Consider the following 22,235-nt stretch of genomic DNA (forward strand, 5'->3'; position numbering starts at 1 on the left):
TTTGAAGTAGGAGATTTGATGGGAGTTGAGGAGCCTATGTAGGTCCTTTCTTAAACAATTAGTTGAGCACAACGCAGCTTCTGTCACAGATTACATTGTACTTTGCTAAATTTAAGCATGAGATTATTATTATTCTTAAACTAAGGCAGAAACACTTTGTTGAACTGAAGGCAAGAAAGATGAAATCATCCTCTCAGTAAATTCACAGCATATTTAACAGTCACTTCAGTACACCAGAACTCTATAAAAGGTGTAGAAATGGAATTTAGAATAGTCAACACAACAGGTAGTTGAAGGACGGGGCAATACAAAAAAAAAGTTTGAGACTTTATTTAAACTCCAGCAAAAGTTCATGAAGGATTTGTATTTGAAAAAGTTAGTAGATAAAACACTAAGTGAAAGGAGTGTTCCAATAAAATGTCTTTGTCTTCCACAATAAAGGGAATGAATGATAGTAGCACAAAAGTTACAATAGAAGACACCATCCATCAAGAGAGCTCTTAAAAAAATACATTGTAGGGAACAATTGTGCAGTGGCAGGGGGATGAATTAGATGACAAAAAGAAAATTCATTTGAAATATCTGAAATGAGCTTTTGTTCTTATTTGCCACAACTGGAACAGAGGAAACTTCATACATTAATATGAGAGATACAGGTTTCATGTAAGCAGAGTCAATGCAGATGTACTGTAGCTAGCGACTATATTTCAGAGGGCATTAAACGGTCATTAAAGATGAGCAAGGCGTTAAAAAAGTATGTTGAAGTAACAGATGTGAACAAGGAAGGCAAGGCTCTGTATTTTCTGGCCACATCAATTAACTATGTAGATTTTATTTATACTTGAGAGGAGGAGATGTTTCACCATCCATATATGGACACTGTGGAATCTTTCATAAGCAACAGTACTTTGTAGATAGATATTTGATCTTAGAAAACAAAATTAAAGATGGACTAGAGAATGCTGAAGAAACAAGAAGTTTGACGCTCTAACTTGGGTTGACACTTCACTCTAAAAGTGACTCCAACAGAACTGTAGGTGATCCTAGCACTGGCAGTGGCTCTTCTGACAGAGCAACATCTTCCAGCACCCAAGCACGGCAAGCAGAGCTGGGTGCTGATAACCGGTGCACCAATAGTCCCAAATAGGCAAAATAATGATTCAGGTTCAGGGTCCATCCAGGAAGTCCAGTTAGGAGCAGGAGGAGATGGAAGCACAGGCAGAGCTGGAAGAAAGGCTACAACCTAAGTCCATCCAGAAACAGGGCTGGAAATGGCATTCCAGCAGCACTGCTCAGGCAGGGACTGATGGCCCTGGGCTGAGCTGAAATGGGAATCCCGGTCCATGGGTAGAGTGCCTGGGTGAGGGTCCACCATAAGGCTGGGCAGGACCAGTGAGAATCTTTGGTGCCCCCAAGGCTCTCAACATACCAGATTTTTAGCAAATCTGAGGATGGTGATGACAACATGTAGATGTCTACAGTGCAAACACCTACAGCTGAGCTAACCTGAGCTAAGCACTCCCATCAAGAGAAACAAGCAGAATTCTTCTCACCCTAAAGCAGACTTCTAACAAAGGTAAGAAGCATATCGGTATAGGCTGGTAGCTAGCTTACATAAAGCCCTCCACATTGCAGTGATCCAAAATTAAGTGAGGTGACCAGATTGTCAGATTGCATACTAAGTAGCAGCACAGTCATGAGCAATAAATCCTACTCAGTACCTTGATTTTAAAATTAGAAATGTCTTGCCACCTTTTTCGCAATGTGAAAAACATCCTTATTTTGCTAAGTGTGAGGAAGGACACTATGGGTTTCTTTTGAAGTTGACTGGGAATTTTATGATGTCATTTAATTAGTGTCTTTTTTGTTGTTGGTGGTGATGGGTTTTTTTTGTTTGTTTTGTGGTTTGTTTGTTTGTTTTATCAGCAGAGGTTTAAATAAGGGCCTATATGCAAATATTCAATAAATAACATACCCAGGTTAGACTGTGTAGTAAAATTGAGTTAAAAAAAGGTGTTAATTGGTTTTGTAGTACAGAGCAGCATATTATCCGTGCATCAGAGTCATGAAAGACCTGACAAGAATGGTCAGAAAAGGAAAACATGGATGAGATACAGATCTTGATTTCAGTTACACTGGCATAAAGATCTTAAAAATCTAATTAAGAAAGTGTCACTTGCTTTACTTGGTCAATTTTCCTTTTAACACAAGACTAAAACAGTCATTTACCTTGTCTGTTATATATCAGCTCTCAGAATCTTTTTATTCTTTCTTAATGGTGGTGTTGGTGATTGAGGCAGCTCCTATTGTGGATTTATAGGTGTCCTTCCCCAAGTCACTTTATAAACTTCATTAAGTCTCATTAAACCTCATTCCTTATCTCCAGCCTTTGTCATAATAGCAACACACAGTGGCAAAGTAATCTATCAGAGAAATCATACGGAAAGTTGTAACAATAAATAACAAGTTTCTGTAGCTATATAGGCGTATCTTTTATGGATATTTACACATTTGCATGTTATAGTATAAAGTAACTTTTTTTTTTCTTGAGATTTCCTCAACAGTCAAAGACAAGTGCTGCAGACCACTTTTCTGGTTTTAAGTGTCACCATGCATGCAAAACACTGAAGTGTCAGCATGATGTGGATTTGTGTCTGTTCTCTACTGGATCAGCTACACAATCCCATAAAAGACTTAAATAGCATCAAGTACCTAACTCACAATAAGTAGGTCGTGGGAGAATATTCACTTTTCCTTCAGTAATAACTCATGAATCATCAGGATACTTACACCACATTTTTGTTAGACAAAGAGCAGCCCCTTTCTCCCTTCCGAACTGTGTGCTTTTACCCTGTTTTCATCCTTCTCCTATCTGCTTATTACCCTTTCCCTCCCCATTTCTGAGCTTCTAGTCTCACTGACAGTGAATCTCCTTTTGATCTTCTTAATTGATCAAACCCCTATGTGTTTTTTGGTGTTCTGTTTAGGTTTTTTAAGATCTTTTTGGCTTTCTTGCCCTTGGTTTTCTTCTTAGTTGATATCAAGGCATACCTTTTTTAACTGCATGGAACAACTATTTCACTTATTACTGTTTCTGTCCATTATGATCTTTTTATCAACTCAATTGTAGAAGATATTCTGTTTCCCCTAATTTCACTCACCTTCACTCTTTGTTTGCACCCTTGTTTTTTTTTTTTTGTTTTTTTGTTTTTTTGTTTGTTTTTGTTTGTTTTTGTTTGTATTTGTTTGTTTTTGTTTTGTTTGTTTGTTTGGGTTTTTATTTTTGTTTGATTTTGGGGGTTTGTATTTTTTGGGGGGTGTTTGTTTGGTTTTGTTTGTTGTTTTTTTTTTGTTTTTTCCTCCCTCTCTTCCTGATATTGCCCATTTCGTGGAGGCACCACAATCAAGAAAAGCCTCCAAAATTCCCAAATCATCTCCCAAATCCCTCGTCTATGTTTAGTGTTTCAGCCACAACAGCTGGAGGAAGCAGAAAAAGCATCAAATGTCATCTACCTGAACTATCTCATTAAGTATTTTAATCTTGATCCTCATATCGGAGCAGCTGCAGCTGTATTTGAGTGACACAGTATGGGCATATTATTTGGTAAGTGTGAAATAACGTAACTACCAAAGAGGAGAAGAGCATTTATATCTTGAACAGACACCACAAAACTGTTTTTATCAAGCTGAACAAAATTGACCTAATCAACTGATACACATTTCTGCTAACAATATTTTAGGTAGGAAAGTGTTTCTCTTGACAAGCATGACAAATACTGTTACAGTATTTTCTTGCCTCTGCTCTGGTCTGTGACAGGGGTAGCAGAGTTATTGTTAGGCTCAGGCAGAGCTATTTATACCATGGGACTTGCAGTGTTCCACTCCCTGCCGGTGTTCCCCTGCTTACTGTGGGAGAGAGACATAAAGTGAAGGAAAAAAAAAAATCCTGTCCTTTTTTTTTTAAAAAATATGCTCTATTCCTAATCAGTGTAAACACATAAACCCAACTTCCAAGTCCAGTTGGTTAGGTTGAAATGAAATAGAGACCTTCTTTTTCTTTCTGTTTTTTGGTGTGTTTTTTTTGTGTTTTGTTTTGGTTTGTTTGGTTTTGTTCTGTTTTTTCTTTTTTTTTTTTTGTCTTATCTGTGCTTCCCTTTCTCCAGGTTTAGTTTACAAACTAAGGAGCAGGAATGGCTGCAGCATGAAGGGCAAAACCAAAATAAACCAAAACAAAAACAACAACTAAACAAAATCCCTAAAAACTTGATTACTTGGATTACTTCATGCATAACTGAACGGAGTTTGCTAGCCAGTATAGTTTTGTATTGAGTGACAGACCTGGAGTAACCTTTCATCAAAACAGTGCTGACCTCTCCGTTTAAGTCCTATATAAGGACTGCAGCCCCAGGAGACCCCTCTCTGTTCTTGTTTTTAGTAGGAAGGAGATTTTAGCAGGTTACAGCACTTCAAAAGGGTAAGGCCTGTTTTTCACTGTGCCGCACACAAGCATTCCTTAAGCTGGCACTTAGGAAGAGAAAGTCAATGTTTGTTCCCCTTTCCATCACTTATTGTTACCTACAGAATAGCTGAAGATCTCTGCATCCCTCTTGCATACCACCAAGACAAGAAAATATTCCCATTGCTTTCCTATAACTCTTCTCTTCAAACTCAAGCATTTGTGCTGACTCAAGAACTTTTTTTGCATAGAGGTCCAAACCGGCAGACTGCTGAATTTCTCTGGAATACCTTAACCTGGAACAGATCCATGTGAAAACAGAAAATAGATTTCTAGAAATTTTCTTAGGAATAAATTTATATAAGAGTCCCTGCTGATAATCTTAAAGGCAACATCCTGTGATATGTCCTTTTGGTGTTTAGGTTTAATTCAGGATTTTGAGGGATTTTTGCATTGTTTGAAGATACGTTCATTAGTCACATTGTTTTGATTTGTATACCTGCAGTAAACTTCTGCTTTCCATTTCCTTAAATGTATTGGTTCCAAGTGACAGGCTCATAAAAACTCTAGTGAAACTCTCAACTGATTCAGTTTTCAAAACAAGAATATTTTTTCCAGAAGATTTCCTAAATATCCTAGGAGTTTAAAAAAAAAGAATCCACTATCTGAGACACACAAGGAAGCATAATTCACCTTTGTCCTCAACTTTTTAAGGCAAACCAAACAAATATTCAATATTATTTGGCAGTGCACAAAATTCCAGGCTACTGCATTTACAAAATCTCTACTTTTCACTTTTAACTGACTTTGTACAGTTATTTCTTTGCTTTTAGATGTACTTTTGCTATTTAAAGGTTAAACACAATATCAGTTTTCAGGTTAATAATTTGGAATACTTCCTTAGCATTCTGTGTTTCAAGGGGATTTTTAAAAAAAAAAATCTGGAGAAGATAATTCATGAACAAATTCCTAGGAATGGGTTTAGTTTTGGTTGGTTCAAACTTATCTGAAAATATTTGTAGGAGTTGCTTAGGACTTCCTTTGCATCTTTGTCTCATACATTTGCTTGGAAAATTACTGTCTGAATCTTGCAGATCTGTTCATTTTAGTCGGAATGAATGCATCCACTTTATGTAAGAGAGTAATGATTATCCTAATTTATTTTCTGTTAATAAAATATGGTTTTGAAGGGCAAAACGAATAAAAGACAAAACACAATTCTGAATAGGTTTCTCTTTGGTTTTTGCCATGTCAGGCAAAATAGCTCTGCTTTGTTACATTCTTAAGTGTATTTCTTTCTTGGTTCTCAAGTGATTCCAGTGGAAAAAAACAGTCAATCAATACTACTTCTCTCACAAGCAATAGAATAAGTCTTTTCTGTTTTCAAAGAGTTTTGAATATAGGTTGGAAATGACCAGTAATTTTTTTTGTGCCAACATTATGTTCTGTCTTCAGCATGCCATCAAATGCTGCTTGAATGAACTGAAAATTACATGGTCCATTCAGCAAATAAATAGATTCTTCAAACAAATCTTTAGCAAGTGTATGGATTATGTGCATCAAATTGCTATGGATGGAATTTTTTTTTCAGGGCAACATGTATTCTTCCATGGTGCTGTTAAATAAGACCTCCAAATATGAGGCATAACATTGCATTATAGCATTTCCTATTTTAGCAGCGTAGTTTCTATACTCACAGATTGTTCCCTTTTGGGACTTTCTTCAACAAGAAAACACTGTAAATGATCAATCAGTTCTTGTTGAAGATGATAATGAAGAATTCATGAAAATAATTCTTTGTCAGCTGCTACCATTCAGCAGATAATCTTGACTTTTGAACAGAATTCAGTGGAAACTTCTTCTACAACATCTCTTACTCTAGATAATGAGCTCACTCATGAGATTTCTGTCTTCAGCAGCCTGAGCGTGGTTTCACTGTCTTGCATTTTTCCTCCAGCAGTTGTTCAGTATGATTATTAGTATACACCAATGTGCAATCCCTTCTGTTTTGGGGGATACTTAACATTGCCGTTTCTATACATATGATTTTAAAATCACTGCTACTACTGTTTTCATTATTTTACCTCAAATACTGTGTGTTCTGCACAGTTGTTTGTGCAAGACTCTTCTAGCAACAACTGATTATCATAAACTAACAGTATGTCTTTGAATATCACTCAGTTGTTCTCCACCTACACCGGATGTAATGTACTGTCTTTTGATTGATGTAACAATATAACATTGTAACATATTCAGATACTTAAAACAAATATCTAAAAAGATACAAATTTTCATTAAAAGAACAGTATAGCTACTGTTTTTTAAACTCAAATAGCAGATTTTTATTACCTATTTGAGGAAGATATGTGGTGATGAATGTATATATGTTCTTGACAGTAAACAATTTGTATTCTTTATGTGCTATATATACTTCTACAGGAGTTGAGCAACCAAAACCTTTTCAAATTGTCAAATTATTGAAGATATGGATAGATACATGTATGTGTATATATATGATTCCAAAGATACAAGAAGGAAGAAAGAATTAAATCTAATAACAAGAGTTGTCTGAAGAATGTAATTTTCAAGTGAGCTGCAGCTTTCACCTGTAGAAATGTTGAAGAGCTGGCGTGAGTTAGAACATGGGAGCTGACAATGGTTACAGAGTTCATTTGAGATACAAGAAAAGCCTGTGGGCAATTTACTTCGTCACGCTATACCCAAAGGGTTATGCTCAAAGGCATCTGAAGTCAAGAAGAGATCAGCTCCCCAATTTACAGTGAAGAACAGACATGTTTAACTTGTTCTTCTACAGAAAAAAGAAACAAAATAATGTGAATAAAGGAAATGTCAGTAGCAGCAAACCTATAAAGCTACTGTCAGATTAAATGCAGTCAAAATGAGGTCCAGGCAATAATACAGCTGTAGCTTCTATTCATGTTAAGAGCTGCTTATCAGAAAACACCATTTAGACATAAGTGATTAAGAACAGTGCTATTATAACAGAAATGTCATCTATATCCAGTGTGTCACTTCATTTTGGGAATATTAATATATCTTACTGTCAGACTTTTATTTAATTTTATGGCTGCTACCTGTGTGTTGGAGCTATGGTTCCCCGTAGGAGTATGAGAGAATAAAGAGATGGTGAAGGATAATAAAACAGAAGAGGAGTCTGTTAGGGAGATGAAATTCTGAACAATTATGTTCACAGCACACCTACTTGAACTAATTGCAACCTGTTTTAGTTTGAGAATATTTATATGTATTTATATTTACAACCTCTGTAGCTTTTGTTCTTCGCCATGTGTGAAGGAAAGAGGTATTCTGAGAGCTGGATAGGTAAAATTGTTGGACAATTCAGATATCTGAAGAATTGCAGAAAAAATGGACACTAAATAAAGTAGCTGTGAAGTATTGGGACAGGCTTAGGGCTTGCCTGCTGTCTTAGAAGGGACCTGATATACTTGACTGTGGGGAAGCCCAGACAATTTTACTACTGACTTCACTGAGGAAGAGACATATATTTATCTTTTTATATAATGAGTTTACTATCCAGATGCTTTGCAGAACAAAGGTATCTTTAATTAATGAAAGATTAATTTGATCCTTGTAGTTAACACTGACAAAATGAGATTTTATATCAGCTGAGAGAGACTGAGACAGAGCTCTCTCTTTTTAATATCTAGCCTTATACAGTTCATCAGCTTTACAGATTAGAAGTCTGACAGCTCTTTATTTCTCCTAGTATATTACACTGGCTGCTCCACAGCCACAGACACTGACAGATATGCTTTAGTTTTTTATAATGCTTAGGAAATGAGCAGTTAAAGTCTGTGCTGCTGTTCCTTCAGCACCACGTGAAGTTCCAGACCCTCTCTGAAACACCGCTGCAGTGTTACAGGTGAACATTGCACAGGAACAGACTTGGCTCTCCCAGAGCTCAGCGTTTGGCACAGTATGATCATGACATTAGAAAGCTGCATAGCTGATAAACTAGCATCAGCTCTTTGAAACGCTGGCAACATGATTCAGACATGATGTTGTGTTGCATGTGCCCTGACCCCAACCCCATGCCTGATGTTGCAACATGACATACGCTCTCTATATATGCAAACCTGAACAATTCTTTATTCTGTGAGGGAAAAAAAAATAATCATGGTACAACTTCCTTATTTCTTTCTTTTCCCCGTGTCTTACCTATATGAGCTGCTTGTACTGACTTGGATTAATTAAAAATCCCCAACTTTATGTTACTATATGTAAGCCGTTGAACTGGCATGGTGCTACAGGGCCCAACATCAAATAAAGTTGTCTGAAAATTCCTTTTCAATGTCAATCAGCACAAATGTACCGTCAAAGACAGATGTGCATTAAGACAGCCTGACCACAAAATTCTCATGTGCATGGCCTTACAGGAATTTCTTTTAGTTGACATTTTAATAGCTACATATCTTTTTTCGCTCTTCTTCTATCAAGGTGTTACTGTGTCCTGAATCAAATTCTCATGTGTGGCAAATATTGCATGGTCTACAAAGGCACACAATGGACTGATTAATAAAGCCCTTTGGCTTTTTCTCTTCTTCATTGTCTATCTTGCCAATTAAACACTTTTAAAGAGCCTGAAGGAGTGCTTTGTCTAGAATTACATACCTTCCCAGAATGTAAATTCTAAATCTCAGTAAATGAGAGGCATATTTCTGCTGTGGGAAATGTTCCATGCATAAGTTCAAAGTAATTTAAGGAGAAGCGTTAGATTTTGATTGTTTATTTTAATTCTGAGAAAACAACAAAGAATTCAAGTATCAAACCAACCTTTCAAAATGTTATTGAAAAGGCAGATGAAGGAATGCTGTCTTGCCTTGCCTTGCCTTGCCTTGCCTTGCCTTGCCTTCCCTTCCCTTCTCTTTCCCTTCCCTTCTCTTTCCCTTCCCTTCCCTTCCCTTCCCTTCCCTTCCCTTCCCTTCCCTTCCCTTCCCTTCCCTTCCCTTCCCTTCCCTTCCCTTCCCTTCCCTTCCCTTCCCTTCCCTTCCCTTCCCTTCCCTTCCCTTCCCTTCCCTTCCCTTCCCTTCCCTTCCCTTCCCTTCCCTTCCCTTCCCTTCCCTTCCCTTCCCTTCCCTTCCCTTCCCTTCCCTTCCCTTCCCTCTTCCCCAGTGAGGCTGTGCCATTGCTGCTGTCACAACCAGAGCCTTTTAAAGCCTACCATGTCCTATTGTCTGTGCCAGCAAGTCACTCTCAGCCTTTAGAACTCCTTCCCCTTTGCTGACTTGCAGGCAACATACACAGGGTTCTCCTGGTCTAATGTGTATAATAACATCACCCCTGCAACCCTGATTTAAGTGCAGACTAAGTGAACTGGAAGTCTCCAGGCTCTGTCATTGAATTGGTTCCTAAAAGTAAAATCTCTTATAATGTGGAAAATGCTGTGGGATAGAAGAAGCTGTAAAGAATCTGAAGGTCACCTACTGTCCTTTCAATTCCTGCTGCAGACTATAACTGCAGCCCGTGACTCTAGTCCACCAAAACATTTCTTTTTTTAAGCCTATTTTGATCTTTAAAAATTGAATGTGATGTAGTTACAGTATGGCATGTAGCAGTTCATCTCTGTCCTCATATTTTCTAGAGCTTTCCATTCTGTTTAATTGATTAATTGATTAATGGATATTAACCACTGTGGCGCACATAAATCTGTGACAATCTGTTACTATAAATGATTAACAAGCTTTCTATGAATTTAACAGAATTCAACAAAATATCAAAAACAGTTTTTCCCCCATTGTTAAAAAAAAATGAGGTGAGATAGATATGCATATATATTTATATTATTTTTCTTTTCCTCAGTAAGGTGCTGAGGAATGTAAATTGATGATGAATATGCATTTCTGATGTCTGTATGCACTCAAGTGGGTGGATAGTCTGACATCATAGACCTTAGCTGTTTAGTATCCTACATTTATTAAGAAGAAAAGTACAGATTTTTTACTCTAATTAATTATTCTGTGGTCTCATTTCTAGAGAACTCTATGCTTTCCTGTCTGTGGGAGGACGGTGTGCTTCCCTGGAAGTGCCTGTCTGTTCCTGCCTTCCCTGTCCTGTGATACTTGAGTAAAACAGTAGCCATTTTTTGTTGACCCCTTTCTTGTTAAGTATTTTCAGATTCTCCAGTGTTCCTTCTATTCAAGAGTGCTTCCTGAAGGAATCAATTGATATCTGCTTATTCTTAATCCAGGAAATATCTAGTATTTTTAAACAGTGAAAATACTGACTGAAGTTACGCTGGTGCAGACCGTTCAGTTTCTGTGCACAGCACATTAAGCTGAGAATGACTGATCTATAAATAAAGACCTTTGGTTCCCATTTTACAAAGCAGAATGTCACCTAAAAATTGCACTACTGTACAGTTATTTATTTTTGGAAAAAAGCATCTAGAGGCCTAAGACAGGAGTTTAGTGTCCATTATGCCTTTTCATGTCATCACATTTAATAAGACAAGATACTCTGTCTGCAGATGTTTGCAATGAAAGCATGTGGCAGAGGGCTATGTGTTAATACAACAAAGAGAGGAAGAGGGGAAAAAGGTAAAAATGAAATTATTTTGATGAGCAAAATGAGAAGCAGACATGGCCCAGCAGTGTCTGGATATGGTCAAGGGGCAAAGGTACATTTTAATAAGACTTAAAGGAGGTAGTGCAATGGCTTAGTAAATATTCATGCAAATCTTCTTAGCACTGTTTCTGTAAAAATGCAAGTACTTTTAAGTCTTCTATGATGTAGTTAATCAGAATTCTTCCAAGGGAATTAAATGATCAGAATTATTTTATGAATATGTGTAGCATGAAAATTGCCATGTTTTGCTTCTTTTCATTTTGCTCAATTTTATTTTACTCTTTCAATATATTGCAGTTCCTATACAGAGCAAAGTTGTACCAAAAGACTGATGTCCCATGGTGTAAATTAGAGTTCATAAGCCTTTAAGTTTGTCATTTTATCACCAGCTGTTTTCTGTTTGTAAATTGCAGGTGAATCTGTCTGGAAAGTCTTCTTCTTCACTCCAAACTTCAGTCCTGAAAACTCCAATGGTTGCTATGATTCTCACGTTTGCTTCTGCCATGGAGGTTTCATCACACAACATGATCCCCCACTGCTCTTCGATCTTTCCAGAGACCCTGAAGAGAAAGTCCCACTGACTCCAGAAACAGAGAGCCGTTTCTATGAAATCCTCAGGGTGATACACCTAGCAGTAGACAACCACACCAGATCCCTGCATGCTGTCCCTGACCAGCTGTCATGGGACAATCTTCTCTGGAAGCCGTGGCTGCAGCCATGCTGCTCATCTCTCCTTCAGTCTTGCTACTGTGACTACGACTCAGAAGGGAGCCTGCTGGAGGTACATTTGGGATAAACAAACTGTAATTCCCTTGCAGAAACTGGAACAAGAGAGTGTGGGTAGCTGACTTGAACCACTGTGGTACTAGCCTTCAGAAGGTTTTGTTATGTAGGAGGACCTGTCTTTAAATAATACATCATTGCAGTCGGAGAGAATTTCAGTCAAGAAAATGTGCCAAAAGAAGGAGGGCAAGATGCACCTTTTCTGTCTTTATAATACAAGAAACAGTATGAAGCACATGTTGCCATCCTCATCTACAAATTGGCAGGCTGTAGGCATTTTCTAGATGAGATAATTTTCTAGATCTTCAGCTTTCTTACACAGCAAGGATTTTACCTATATTTTCTGTCAAATACAACCACTAAATGTACACTTTCCTGTCATTTTCAGTAAATATTATCCACAATCAGTAGACATTGCACCAGGTAATTAAAAATAGACAGATAATACTGCAGAGGTCCACCTGAGACTATAATTTAGTTACATAAAGAGCAGACTTACCAAATCGTCTCTATCAACAAGCATCATGGATGTGAAATAATAAACAGATTGCCAACAATATGAATTTTATGTGCCATAAAAATATAGAGAGCTTTGTAGTGGAAGACCTTGCATTCACATTAAAATGGTGCTTCCATAGCTAATGTCCTATTGCGTGGCATCAACCTTTGTTTAAGAAGGAAACCACTTCAAATGCACCAGTCATAAACCCAAAACCCTACAAATCCTTCAGTCCCTGATATAGACACACCTCATAGCCCAGTTGATAAAATGGGCTCATAGCCCAGTTGATAAAATGAAAGATTTGGACCATACTTGATCTACCGTTTCCTGAGAATAAACTTGGGCTTGAACACTTAAAGCCAAAATAGCTGTCTCTGAGTTCTTAGCAAGGCCTTGGGCAATCTGCAATACTTCAGGGCTAATTTCTGTATCCATGTTTATCTGCATCATATTCAGGAACATTTTCTTTTCACTCTGCAAGCAGGCAAATTATTTTCTTTGGCAGATTTTAGCAGAGGAAAACATATCAGAAAAGAACTAAAATGATTTGATGCCTGATAATAGAAGGTGACTTGCTCCTTATCAGAAAACACTAGTTAATTCCAAAATTATAACATATTAAAATCTGTTTGGTGGTATTAGCACTTCACTAGTGCAAAAGTGATCTGTGATGATAGTAATGCAATTGCTTCAGTCAGCCAACATTAAGGTTGTGACCTGGTTCTTGGGAACTATTGAAGCCTGTCCTATAAAAATATATTGTGATATATGGTATATTTCTCTGTCTGTAAAACGTAGGCTTTATTTGATTTTTGTGCCACAGTTTCATTCAAAATTTCATTCTCAGCAATATCCAGATGTCTGTCCTGGGAAATGTTGTACTCTTTCCTTGAAGTTGTATGTTTGATGTTTCACCTTGTGTTCATGATTGTGTATCTTAAGTACGTGCTCTGCAAGCTCTCTGTAGGTAGCAAAGTCCTGTGTATGCTGATAAAGTTAGTCTGTTTGGGTATTTCCCTGATAACTACTCAAGATGGTTTATATCATACCTGGAAAGCAGTCAGATGTCTATTCATGTGGCATAATTCCTTCTTTGCTTTATTTAATCACTGAATGTACTACATACACAAATTTAGGAAGAAAGATGCCTGCAATTTGAATACAAGTACTCTTCTGCAGTGCTCAGTATCTGCCTCTTGACATCACGGCAGGATCCAGATATCCCAAATTTTTGTTCCTTACCATGTGTCCCAAGAACCTTTTGGGGCATGGCGCTGGTTCCTGCGTTCCTCCCCCTGCAGTGGGTGGGATGACTGGGCTGTGACCAGGGAGCCTCTGCCCCAGCACTGAGCACCACCGTAAGGGGGGATGCTCTCTCCAGCTCCTGCAGCTCTCATGGATCTCAATTTATATTCTCAAGGACATCCACATCTACTTCTTTTCACTGCAAAGCTGCTATGTTGCTATTATTTCTTTCTGCAGGTGCAAGAATTGTTTGTTCTGTTAGGCACAGCAGCTGTTCTGTGCTGCCTGACTGAGGTATCAAAAATCATAATTTTTCTACTGCTCTGATTTTTTCTTGCCTGAATATGGCCTTTCTTTCATACCCTCCTTGGCTTTTGGTGCCATCTCTCTAATCTCCTTTTTTAAAAGGTTCACATTCCTCAAATTTTTTCCACTTATTTCTTTGCCACTCAGTCCTCCCATTTGCTCATCATAATGATTGTGATGGCTATTTTGCTTTAATCAATCAGAAAATGAAAAGTGGTCTTTGTGAAAAGATTTGAATTTTGGGGCTCCTTGACTCTGCTAACCTCCTACTTATTTAAGGTCTGGCAAGGATTAACTTTTCATTACAAAAGCTAAGAATTAAAAACACACCCAAGACACCCTGAATAATAAAAGTTATTTCTTGCTTGTGGCACAAGCTTCATATTTTCCAAAACACAATTTAGTACAACATTTAGTACAACATTTTGACTTAGGCAGTAAAATCTGAAATCCATGTTTACAATTGTTCCTTTAAGAAAGATAGTATTAAACTAGGTCAGTATTTGTCATACTCTAGGTAAATGCTATTTCATTTACTGCCTAAAATAAACCTTCCTTGTATTGCAAATGTATTATACCTTTCAGTACTGTACCTTCTGTTCTGGAGATGGCATGTCAGATCATGGTAACTAAAGTAGTCTTGTTTATCTGAAAAATAAAAGAAGAAGCACAATCTACCATTTTTGTAATGGCACTGCCTGATCTAACAAAGAAAAGTTTTGTTTCTCACAACAGGTTATTGATGGGATATATGTGATTCACAATTTATTAATGAGGAAGGCTCAAGGAGAATGTGCTGCTCTGGTACTTTGAGACTGACTTTCAATCTATCATTTAGCGGGCACCTGTATTGTAACATGGTGTCTGTTTGTAGAATATGTCAATTTAAACGGGGAGTTAAGCTTCAGAGGAAAGTGTATTTCTCTACAGTATTATTTAACAGTATCACATCCTAGTTTGTCACAAAGTCCCTGTATAGCCCAGAGCGAGTCATTTAACTTTGGTTTTTACTTCCTCCTCTGTGCCCAAAGAAGGGTAACAGTATTTCTCTAAGTGTTGGGAATACTGAAAGAATAAAAAAAAGCTGAAAGTGTTAAGTTGGCAAAGGCACACTTTCTAGTCAATAAGGCACCTTATCTACAGAAGGTACAGTTTAAGAGCTGGAAAACTAGGATGTAGATGATCCTCCTGTACTAGAATGTGTAAGGTAACCTTAACGTCAGGTTTGCAGATGGATTCTGTGCTTACTGTTTAGCACATGTGGGATCAGATCCTGGATGACAGGGAACAGATGGCTAAAAAAGATGCATGCTGGGGATTCAGAGAAAGATATTAGTCATATTTTTTTCTAATTATATGTATTTTCTCTCAGTTATTTTTCTTTTTTCTTTTTTTTTTTTTTTTTTTTTTTTTTTTTAAGCAGAAATAGAAGACTATGCGGAATTGTTTAAATAATATTTGCCTCTTGGTGACCGGATGTCACAGGTTCCACAGGTTCCTGGCTCTTAAAAATAGAGGTATCCTTCCTGACTTGCCTTGAATTCCTGTGTCAGGGAAGGGGGAAAAAAAAAAAAAAAAAAAAGGACAAACATAGCTACAAAAATTGTGTGTTCTAATAGCGCCCATATGTTAGAACACTGGGGGTTTTGACTCAGGACATGCTAGTTTTGTGCATAAGACAGAACTTTTCATCTTCTCTTTCATTTATATTTCCTCTGGCATTGCCTGTGCAGCATCTGAAATATCCTCTGAGGAGCTCACTTTTGAGGAGAGGCCACCCTGCCCAAGTACACTACAAGCACAGTGTCCGGCCATGTGGGCAGGAGGAAAGGCTGGCATAGAAAACAGCACTGGTTACCACCAGGGAGCAAATAGTTTCCGGGGGTTACCTCCTGAAGACAGAGGCCCACATATTGCTGGTTTCCCTGGGTATGTTGGGGACTGCAGGAGACCAGGAGGAATGAGAACGCATCTGTGGCCTGTGGGACTGCAGTGTGTTCTGCAGCAGTGTCCTTCAGTGTCAGGCTGTCAGGTGGAAATTTGCTGGGGGCCCACAGGAGGCAGGACCCCTTGCCTCTGAGTAAACACACCAAGCAGAGAGTCATCGTTCAGGAGGTGACAGATCTTAATCTGAAGCTCTGTGTCTCAGACAACAACAGTCATGCATTTTGCTCCCTGGGAAGACCAGAAGACCTGAGCCATGCTCTAGGGACTTCCAGTTTTATAGGCTGTTAAAACTGCAAATAATTTAGGGAGTCCTGGAAACACCCTGACAAATCACATGGCTTTTCCAAAATATTTTTATATTCTTGGTACCTTTTATGTACATGAAAACCAATAAGAATCTGCCTAAACCTTCACCTGTACAGCAAAGAAAGGATGTTGCAAATTGTTCTTAAGAACGCCCATGAGAGCTTTAACCTGCTAGTTCAGTACCAAGAGCTCTGAGCTTGTGCCAACAAAAGGTTCAGCAGCTGACGGTTTCTTATGCATATGGAAAGATGCTGAGCTCCAGATTCCTGCTGAAGCTTACACTATGCTGGGTAGTAAGATAAAAACTGGCTTCATTATCCTCACATCTCTAATTGTACTGTCAAAGTTAGGAAACATTGCAGACCTTGCAGGATGTGGATTATAGGCTTTGCAATGCTTATACAGCATCTCTGGAATACTTAAAAAAACATTCCTTTAATATAAAGCATGCTAGATTCCCTATGTAGATGAATGTTAATCTTATCTATAAAAGAATGGTGCCACAGGGATTTTTGTTGAAGAAGAAAACTTTATTTGACAAGAACAGATTCAGTGTATATGGTCAGCTCACAAAAAACTCCTCCAACATCATTTAGTATACAGTTATCAAATAATAAAACCTTTTAATGCAGATAATATTTTATTGTACCTGTTTTATGTGAAAAATAATTGCAATTATAAAGCAGAACTCTTCATTGTGATACTTAAGATAATTTAATATGAAGTTGCTTTGGGTAGCAATATTTATTACAAAAGATTAGACCAAAGCATCTCAGGAGCCTCATGGACTCAAGTTGGGCTGCAAGAGAATAACTTTCTTTTAATATGGTCTTCATTGCTCACAAATGAAAAAAAGAAGCTATGAAGAAAACAAAACAAAACAAAACAAAACACAACTTTAAAAATGGTTTGCCTGTGGTGATTGTAATAAAAAGAATGCTAGAAGTTTGTACTATGTGTGAGAACTTTTTTTCAATTTTTTTGTTATCTTTCATGTTATACTTCCTCCTGCCAAACAGACATTATATTCAGGTTTAGGAAAATGTGCTGACTGGTTTGTAATTGTCAACCTTACACTGTCATATGCAGTGCATTGGGAAGTAATTGATTAATGCCACTGTCTGGATAACTGTTTAAGGAGATTGTTAGAATAGGAATTTTAGATTCTAACACCTCCCTGTCTAATACACATAAAAAGCACAATCATTCAGTGATATGTCATCACTCATCAAGCATTTAAAAAGCATATTATTCTGCAAAAGGAACTGCTTCATGGCCCATCCTTCTCCCTTACGATACTTACTAAAAATAGAAGGAAATCCTCTCTGATACTAAGGTTTATGCTACTGAATGATGAACCTCTTTGATTACCTTTCAACAAAATTCAGTCACAAGAGGCCATCCCCAGCAGCTAGATGGCATTCTGCTGTTTCTGGAAATTAATGAAATCAAGCAGCTGCATTAATGTACACTAAATGAATGCTGCAGACATTTAGTTTTGTCCCTTGGTTTTTAAGCACTCAGTACCAGACTATACAGAGGGATACCATCTTCACATTGTAAGCCTATGCTCAGTTTCAGGTGTCTCCTGTGTTTCTCCTTTTTGCTTTCCAGACACATTTTGGGGAATGCAGTTTCACTTTTAAAAATTGGCTTGGCAGATTTGCCTAAGACTGTTTTATGAAAATGTAAACCTTTTTTTTTCACATGTAAGGTTGTTATACGATGAGATGAATGAATCAAGGTGATCATCCATTAAGATCCAGACTCTGGCCTTCACAGATTAAAGCCAGGATCCTGATCTTAATGGATGATCACCTTGATCTAATGGTATACAAAGAAAAGATTTGCATCCATAAAACTGTCTTAGGTAAACCCATAGAAAGGCAGCAATGTTGTAGGAGCCTCTTGAGGAGTTGTTTCTGTTTAAGCCAAAGTTCCTCTTAAGTCTTGAAAGCAATGGAAACTGGGGCAGAATTTTTGTTCTTCATTGAAATCTTGCTAGCAGTAGATATCTGCTGATCAGACACTTGTAAGGCACCAACCCTCTAACATAAGCTGTGGCTTAAACTTTTATCCAAATGATTTTCAGGGTACTGAACATTCAGCTTTCCTGAAAGAAGCCTGTGTAGTTACACCAGACTGACAAAGCCAAAGGAATACATAGTCAGGAAAGAGGTAGAATAAGGAAGCCTAAGGGACACAGGGTGTTTACAGACTGGGGTCTTGGGCATGCTTTCCATCTTCTGACAGCGGCTATGGGTCCCAGCCACAATCTCATTCCATACTGGCTGGTCTTGCTCTGTTAGGGGAGAAAGTACAGAGTCCATGGACTTCTAATTTTTTTTTTTTTTTTTTTTTTTTTTTTTTTTTTCCTAAAGAAGACTGTGAAGTCCATCAGAGCATGCACAAGCTAGTTTAGAGTAGACAAGAATGTAATCAGGAGGTTGAGAGATGGAATCAAGATCTAGGAAAGTATAGAGTCTGGGAGTGAAAACAGTCACTCTTCACCTCGAGGTTGAAACTATGCCACTGAGTAGTAAACAATTTTAAATCCAGGGAATCAGGAAAAGGGTGATATTCCCTAGCGGTAAGGACACTCACCTGGCTTGTGATGACAGCTTTGCTATGAAATTTCAAGACTGATTAAATATTTTCCATCACATGAGGTACACAGATTGCCTCTGGAGCAGAGAGGGATATACCTTGAAGCTGCAAAGTCACTTTCTGTCTCCGTTACTCACTCCCTGACATGGTGAGTCTGGGAGTCTTCCCTTCAGAGCGGCAAAGCTTGTAGACGAAGGGCAGAAACTGCATTTTCCTTCTCCTTGCCCACCCTCCTCTCACATCCAGCCAGTTGCATCAGGATGCTTTAACTGCATGTGCCATCTAGAAAAATGTTGTGGAGGGAAGGCTTGAAAGAATTATCTGTCTTCTTTGATCCCAGGGTTTGAAAGAAATCTGTGTTTGTGCAGGAAGAACCTCATTCTTGCATTGCCAGGAGTTCTCGGAAAGTAGAATCAGAGTCCTTAGATGTTGTGGGGAAGATGTATTCCCTGGCTCCAGAAGGATTTACAAATGAATCATTATAGGTTGAAGTGTAGTTGTAGGTCTGAGATTTACCTTATTTAAGTTCATATACCTACAATGAAGATATCTAGAGCTGAGCTCACCTCCATCTCTACCCAGGGGAGTGAAAAGAAGATGTGTCTAGCCCAGCTTGTATTGCTATGTGAAGATTATATCAGTCATGCCTATGAATGTTTGTTGTGGTTTTTTTTTTTTTTGCTTTGTCATAGATTAAAAAAAAAAAAAAAAAGGCACAGGATAACCAGTATAAACAACATAAATCTCAAGTCATCTGTGTTTAGGGAGTTGAATCTCACTTCTGTCTCCTGGAATTTTATTTTTTAATTTTTTAATTTTTTTTTGCAAGTGAGGAATGTATGAAATTTAAATCCTTTCAATGGTACCCAAATGGATATTTTTGCAATCGAATTTTTTCAACTAAATGCCCAAGTTTCACTTAAAGCACATTTTTAAAGGCTAAGCTTCTTTGTTTGTTTGCCTGGGGTTCTTTTGGCTTTGACCTTCAGCTCTTTTTGTCTCTACCATGCTCTGCAAGAAATATCCTACTGAAAGTATTTAAAAGAAATGTGATCATTATACAGGTCAAGCAATTTGTTTTTAAGGTCACATTAATTATTTTGTAGGCCAACATTTTAATTATTTTACTAGGGTGAGATATTTCAATTAGAATAGGGTTTTGCCAACAGTAAATTAAGATCTTTTCCAATTTACATTTTCTGTTAACGTCAATTATGATTGTGTTGAAAGAACTTGAGTCAAAGAATACTGCTTAATGTCTGGAAAAAAGTCATGACATTTAATATACAGCTGTCAGTCACTACTATTGCAAATGTTTACCTGCTGTGTTAAAAAGTTTACCTTCTTATGTACATATCATACACTTTCCATCTTCTTGTATGTTCAGAAATACTTCTTTGTGAAGCAAACAAATTAACTGCTCTGAATTATTCATGAAAAGTTATTTTAGGGCTCCATCTGCTAAGCATTTTTTACTTTGTTTCTTAAGTTAAAAATGTTTACCCTGCATTATATTGGGTATGAAAATAGTTGCAGCACCTTAATGGATTTTATTTCTTAATATTCTGTATTATCACGTGACTACATATCTAGTAAGAATACAAGCAGAAAGATCCTAGTTCAGCAAGGCATTTGAACACAGGCTTGCAATTTAGCTGCCTTCATCATCCCACTATGTTCAGGAACTTTGCTGAGTGAGACCTTTCATCAACAGAAGATGCACAGACTGAGTCATGTATAATGCTTTATTATTACAGTCAATATCTTTAATCTACTATAAACCAAAAATCTTGCATATGTTTTAAATTCCAGGTGTTTCCAACCTTTCCCATTCTGTAATTTTAAGCTGTGTCCATCAGATGTTAGCAAGCTCACCTCCAGCCTTGCTCTTTGTTGGAAATATAATGCAAGCTAATTTTTTTTTCTGGGTTCAACAGCCAATTACTTCTGTTACCAGGATACTGTTTACCATAAAGATCATGACGTAGAATGTACTCTCTGAAAAAAAAGATAATAAAAAGCTAACAGAACAAAGAAAAGCTTTCAGAGGGGATAAATCCAAAGGCACTGAGGGTCAACTACCAGCCAGTTATAAAATGTAGCTTTTCACATGGGTCACAAGAAGCAACACTGAATCTGTTAGATTCCACTTTTAAAAATAAAGAAAAAAAAAATATTTAAATGAGGGATGAAAGAAGCATTTTTCACACAAAGTTCGAAATGAGCTAAGCCATCACATTGCCTTATGTCTCCATAGAAATAAAATGCTGTTGCCAGGGCAGGAAATAAACTGAAAGACAGAAAACCTGGATGCAAGCATGAAGTATATGAATTAGAAGAGTAAGCAGAGAGAGATAAGAAAAAAAAAATACACATCAGCTCTGCCGACCTTCACAAGCAGAACAGAGAGAAAAATATGAAATTAAAAAATCTGGACCAGAATAAGAAAACATGTTCACAGTTGTTGCTGTGGTAGTACATTACAGAGAAACATTTCTCACTGAAATGAGTAGGGAAAGGTGTATGTCTTGCTTATCCTATAATGTTATACTTGGAGGGGAAATGTAGACACCTATGAAGCACTATTATTGGGTACGCAGTGGAGGAAGTCCCTCTAAATGCCTATTTTTCATACATATATTAAGTGCAGAAATGTAGATGCCTTTGAAGGTCATATTTGTGTTAATTGCAAGCAATGAAAAAAACACATAGTTTCACCCTCCAGATGTTCTGAAACAGAAGTTTTCAAGGCAAATTTTAAAGGAAGAAGCAATCCAGAAGTAGTGGATTTGAAGCTATTGGAGATTTGGGACAGAGGGTATGCTCCAGCATCATCAACAGTGTTTATGGTAAGTCTTTTCTTATTCCCTGAATAAAATTGAAAAAAGATTTAAGTGTGATTTCACCAGACTATTTTGGTCAATGTTATAATCCAAATAATTAGACAGACAAAATAAATTTTGGGGCAGATAAAACATGGTGATTTAAGAAACATAATGACTGGCTGTAGGGATGAAGCAATTATTCTTCACCTACATTAAAAATATTTTATATTTGGACAAGTCTCTTGTTTAAATTTGTTTCTATTTTTTCTGAGTGAAAGACAGTAAGAGGAACCAACTCAGATTTGTTGGACTAATGCTCTGATGATGGACTCAAAATGTAATATAAACACTTTTTACATTTTGTTTAAAACACATCTATGATTAGGGACATGTAAGTTTGTTTTGGTATGAATCACTGCATTCCCATTTCTCTCCTCACTTCAACTCTGTCCTTTACTTTCTTCCATTACAATGTAACAACATGATCCTAAGTACTGTCAAATCACGTGTCAAATATAATACCAAATATAATGCCAAATATAATACCAAATTAAATATTAAGACTAATAATTACTTCGACTACTACTTCTAGTAATAAAGGCTCTTAAAATGTAGCTTCAAAAAGGAATAATGAATAACATCACTTAGCAGC

At 37.3% G+C, this 22,235-nt stretch overlaps 1 protein-coding gene across 1 annotated transcript in view; it reads left to right on the forward strand.

The window, feature by feature from the left end:
• Nucleotides 1-12,406, forward strand: part of STS (steroid sulfatase) — a gene marked incomplete at its 5' end in the record, with an annotated part of 87,290 nt that extends 74,884 nt beyond the window's left edge. The window contains 1 exon segment of the mRNA XM_082057292.1: nucleotides 11,476-12,406. Coding sequence (XP_081913418.1) covers nucleotides 11,476-11,858 — 383 coding nt within the window. The 3' untranslated portion in view covers nucleotides 11,859-12,406.
• Between the last annotated feature and the right edge of the window lie 9,829 nt (nucleotides 12,407-22,235).

This window comes from Streptopelia decaocto (assembly GCF_964273445.1).
Source record: "Streptopelia decaocto genome assembly, chromosome: 1".
Classification (NCBI taxonomy): Eukaryota; Metazoa; Chordata; class Aves; order Columbiformes; family Columbidae; genus Streptopelia; species Streptopelia decaocto.